Here is a 5,035-nt window from a genome sequence, read left to right as displayed (position 1 = left end):
TCCAGTACACAATTGACAGAGTAACGTTTTTCTTTATTTTTTTATTATTATTTTTTGCTTTGTATGCCTTTATTGATAGTGAAGAGAAGTCAGACAGGAAACGGGGAGAGAGATGGGGATTGACAAAGGCTGCCAGGATTGGGACTCTGACCCAGCATTGTTTTTTTTGTTTTTTACATAAGCCTAAAAATGGCCAGAGCCGTCACAATTAATGTGATGAGGTCAGCAAGTGGATTTGCAATGGATTCAGAATCATGAAAAACCTCTAGTTTGACACGTCACATGCTACTTGAAGCATAATGACATTTTGGAAATTTTGCCTTATATTGGTTGTTAATGGTACCCCTACTTTCAGCAGCTGTCACAAAGTTTCCCAAGGGAGTTGGGTTGGAACAAATTGATATGTGATAGTAGACACCTTTTATGAACACATTTGTGAAGAAAGCTAGTGTTAAGCATTTTTTTTGCAGAATTGCCACACATTTCGCTAACTATCTCTAACTACTGCTCTAGGTGAGTAAATTGACCCAGAGTGTACTTTGACTCGAGTACTGGGGGTTGAGTACTTTTATACCACACACTGTCTACTCTTCTACAGTACGTCCCGTCCCGGGCCAGGCCGTGTGTACGTCTGGGCAGTGTGGGCCGGCAGGCGGGCGGGCGGGCTGTCATCACCGAGACTGCTAGACAAATTATCCCCGGCGTCCCCGCTCGCACGGCGGGACTCCTCCGGGTCTGCCAGAGTCTAGCCGTGACATCCTAGACGAGCTGTCACGACTCCCGCCGATTTCAAACGGAACACACGTACCAAGAATATGCGGCGCTACCACCACCACATGCATACTTACACACACATACATGCATACTTGCACATACACATACATAAACACACTTGGAGGTGAACTGACGCCATAACAGAGGGGTTCGCAAACTTCTTAAATTGAAGGACCCCCAGTTTGATATGCTTTAGGCCCCCCCCCACACACACACACACACACACACACACAAATGTAAACGCTGGAAAATGTAACATCCACAGTGTTCATTTTACTCTGAGAGTGTACAAACCAAGCCCCCAGGACCGAGAGGGAGAACTGAAGCGCATTGAACATGCTGGCCGATCAGCTACTGTAGCTGGTGCCGGATACATGAACAAGCGAAATTTGCTTTGTCCAATGGGCTCGACACACAAGCTTGTGCACGGGGTGACAGACACTACTGCGCATAAATTGACCCTTACAGGTCTGTAGCACTGAGAGTGTACAAATGGAGCGTAATGGACCCTTACAGGTCTGTAACTCTAACAGTATACAAATGAAGAGGTACACTCTTATGTTGGGCCCACCCTGGCCGCTTTCCTGTGGGTCTGGAACTTCCGCAGACCTCCCGGGGACCCCCACCTCTTCTTTCTTGAGGTATTAAAATGGTCTTTTGAGTCCTTATATTGTCACTTCACTGTCAATCTGGGGTCCCGATCCGCAGATTGAGAACCACTGCCCTAGAATTTGCGTGTGTGTGCGTGCGTGCGGTTACGGCTACCGATTGCATCTTTCAAAGACAGAACCCTTGCCTTGCAAGATCAGAGAGGAGCAGTGATTTAGTGCAGTGGTTCCCAAACTTTTTAACCCGTGACCCAAAAGAGAAATTTGGTGTCTCCCCAGGACCCAAACTAGTGAAAATAGCCAATTTACTGGCTATTTTCACTACTACTTACTACTACTTTTGTAATTTATGGAATTTGTTAGATTTGTATTTGATTTCTTTGTATTTGAAATTTCTGAAAAGAATAGTAATTTTTTTTGTTAATTCATTAAAAATGATGCTTTTTGGGGGGGAATGTTGTTTTGAAAAAGCTTTGAACTAATAATAATTCAAAACAAAATGTCGGAAACGAAAAAAATAAAGGGACCCATAAAACTGTGTCCGCGTCCTGACCCACTGTTTGGGAAACAGTGATTTAGTGGTTCAGAAACGGCGTTATCGCTGTCCCTTTGAACTCTTTCTCACTCTCTCACTCACTCTCTCTCTCTCTCCTTGATGTTGCAGGATGTCCCACGTGCTGCAGTTTGACGAACAGAGCCAAAGGAAAGTCAAAGACGCCACCATACAGGACGCGGACACGTTCGAGATCTACGATCCTCGCAACCCCGTCAACAAGAGGAGGCGTGAGGAGAGCAAGAAGATCATGAAGGAGAAGAAGGCCAAGATCTGAGGGAGGTCACGATAGGAGGGGGGGGGGGGAGGGGAGGAGGGGAGTCGAAGAAGCAACCGGACGGGACTGTACCGAGCCTAGATTTATAGACCCCCCCACCCCTCCCGGTCTTTACGACAGTGTCACGTGGGGGTGAGATCATAGCAGATCTACAAGCTCCATGTAGTATGGTCTTCTCGCGTACTTGTACGGGCGGCAGATATAGCGATCGATTAATACAAGGTCACACTCTGGAGAGGAGCGGGCGTCGGCAATGTGAGCTTGTAGATCCACTCTTTTCGGCTAGCTCTGCTCTGCCACTTCTGCCTCACTGCCGCGGGGCAGGCCATGCGGCGTGAGCTCGTAGCTCGACTTAGTTTTCGCCAGTGTTGATTTTATCGACTATTACTGACAAAAAATCGGCTACCTTTTTTCACAGATGAAAACCAAACTAATAGTAAAAAGAATCTAAGCTATGATGAAGACTAAATATTTTGACAATTTCGTCGTCAAATAAAAACTAGACTAAAATGTTAGGGAGGCACTAGTGGAGAAGCAATCTGGGAACACATTAACACAACAAAGGAAAAACAGCACCCTCTTTTCAGTCTGTCACGACTCACGACTAGTGGAGAAAAGTTCCAATAGAACTAAAAGACAAGTAATTTTATGTTTGTTTGCACTCTGAAAATAGATGATCTACAACTAGCTCACAGTGCGTTTTGAGCTTGCAGGTCGGCTATTTACAGCACGCAACCAAGTGTAAAATCAGGTAATATGGACCGACAAAATCAACTGTACATTTAGTCGACTATAATCTTATGATGTTTTTAGTCGACTAAAACTAGACTAAAACTAAAACATTTCAGGTGACCAAAATATGAGTATGACTTTTTTATATAACTAAAACTAAATCAAAATGTGCTGTCAAAATCAACACTGGTTCTCGCCACGCAACACCCTCGTACAACAGGACATAAATTTACCGTGACGACTTGAAATGCGGACCCAACTCACCCCCCCCCCCCCCCCAACACACACACACACACACACACACACACACACACACACACACACACACACACACACACACACACAAACACACACCCCTGTAGTTGAAGTGAGTGGACGCTTGCCCTGGAATGTGGTGAATGACCATCCAACATTCTGCTGTCTCCAACATCTGCATCAGAGCATTCTGACCAGAGTTCTGTATACACTGTGACGGGAATAAGTTCTACTCTGTTACGTGACGGTGTCTCACTCCCAAAAATTGCCGATCTACAAGATTGTAGATCGCCTATAGTTCAGCTATAATAGATCGGCTATTCAAATTGGCTATTGTAGATCGGCTATTGTAGATTGGCTATAATAGATCGGCTATTCAAATTGGCTATTGTAGATCGGCTATTGTAGATTGGCTATAATAGATCGGCTATTCAAATTGGCTATTGTAGATTGGCTATTGTAAATTGGCTATTGTAGATCGGCTATTGTAGATCGGCTATTGTAGATTGGCTATTGTAGATCGGATCGGCTATTGTAGATTGGCTATTGTAGATCGGCTATTGTAGATCGGATCGGCTATTGTAGATTGGCTATTGTAGATCGGCTATTTTCGGTGCGAAGGCTTCTGTCATTCTGTCAGTTGTGTGTATGATGAAATGCTCAGTCTGCTGCCTACCAAGACTGTATATGCATATAGTATATGTACTGTGTGTACTGTATGGGCGTAGTAAAGTGTGTTTATACATTTGATTGTTGACTTTGTCTTTACTGTTGTTTACACAGATATGTGGTTTTCCTTTTGAAAGCGAATTTGTAAAATGACTGGATCGGATTGACTTCGGTCATGCTTCATATTTAGGGGTAATTGTGGTTTCACGTTATCATATTTGGACACATTAGTAAATGAATTGCTAATTAATTTTGGTGTTTTGTTTTGTTTTTAATTCTTGTTCCACCACATACAGCAGGGGTTCTCGGTGGCGCGCTATGAGCTTGTAGATCTGCTATTTTTAAATAGCTAAATTATAACAATGCTTAAAACACCAAAAGGGGTTCCCGCCCAAAATGGTTTAAGGTTATTGTAGCAGTCAATTTATATTGGGGGTCGGGAGGGGGCGGGGCGGGGGTCCCGAGACGTTGCCAAAGCATTTTCGGGGGTCCCCGGCCAAAAACGTTGAGAACCCCTGACATACAGTATGGGGGTAATGACTGATGATCTCCGACAGGGTGATTATCGCTGAGGGGGTGCCAGGTGGTGTCATGGAAACAATAACATGGTTGCTAGTTCCTCACCCAACAGAGTCTCTTACGGGAGGGTCTGTAACTCTGAGAGTGGTTCACGTGGCCAGACTGTTGCCTTCCACAATTTTCTAATGCTTCCGTCATACAGTCTGGAACAAACTGTGAAAATGACCAGAGAATAAACGCCTAGGGCTGTCGACAATTATTACTTACTCGTCTAATCGCTATAATTTTTTGCATAATCGACATAACCTACGACGGCATCTTGCCTCGGATTTCGGGAGGTGTAAGTTCCTGACTCCAAAAAAAAAGATGTAACTCTGAGAGTGTACTCCAGGGGTTCTCAACGTTTTTGGCAATGTCTCGGGACCCCCGCCCCGCCCCCTCCCGACCCCCAATATAAATTGACTGCTACAATAACCTTAAACCATTTTGGGCGGGAACCCCTTTTGATGTTTTAAGCATTGTTATAATTTAGCTATTGAAAAATAGCAGATCTACAAGCTCATAGCGCGCCACCGAGTGGCGCGCTATGAACTTGTAGGTCTGCTATTTTTGAAAAATCGTGAAAATCAAATTTAAAAAATCTTTTTT

General features: G+C 44.3%; 1 protein-coding gene across 1 annotated transcript in view; it reads left to right on the top strand.

The window, feature by feature from the left end:
- Positions 1 to 4,589, top strand: part of cwc27 (CWC27 spliceosome associated cyclophilin) — a 62,365-nt gene extending 57,776 nt beyond the window's left edge. Inside the window, exons 14-15 of the mRNA XM_079523749.1 lie at positions 2,047 to 4,148; positions 4,379 to 4,589. Coding sequence (XP_079379875.1) covers positions 2,047 to 2,212 — 166 coding nt within the window. The 3' untranslated portion in view covers positions 2,213 to 4,148; positions 4,379 to 4,589. The remainder of the gene's footprint in view (positions 1 to 2,046; positions 4,149 to 4,378) is intronic.
- Positions 4,590 to 5,035: the final 446 nt, after the last annotated feature.

Source organism: Electrona antarctica (assembly GCF_951216825.1).
Source record: "Electrona antarctica genome assembly, chromosome: 16".
In the NCBI taxonomy this organism is placed as follows: Eukaryota; Metazoa; Chordata; class Actinopteri; order Myctophiformes; family Myctophidae; genus Electrona; species Electrona antarctica.
Note: the sequence above shows the minus strand (reverse complement) of the source record. Positions and strands in the feature narration are given on the sequence as shown.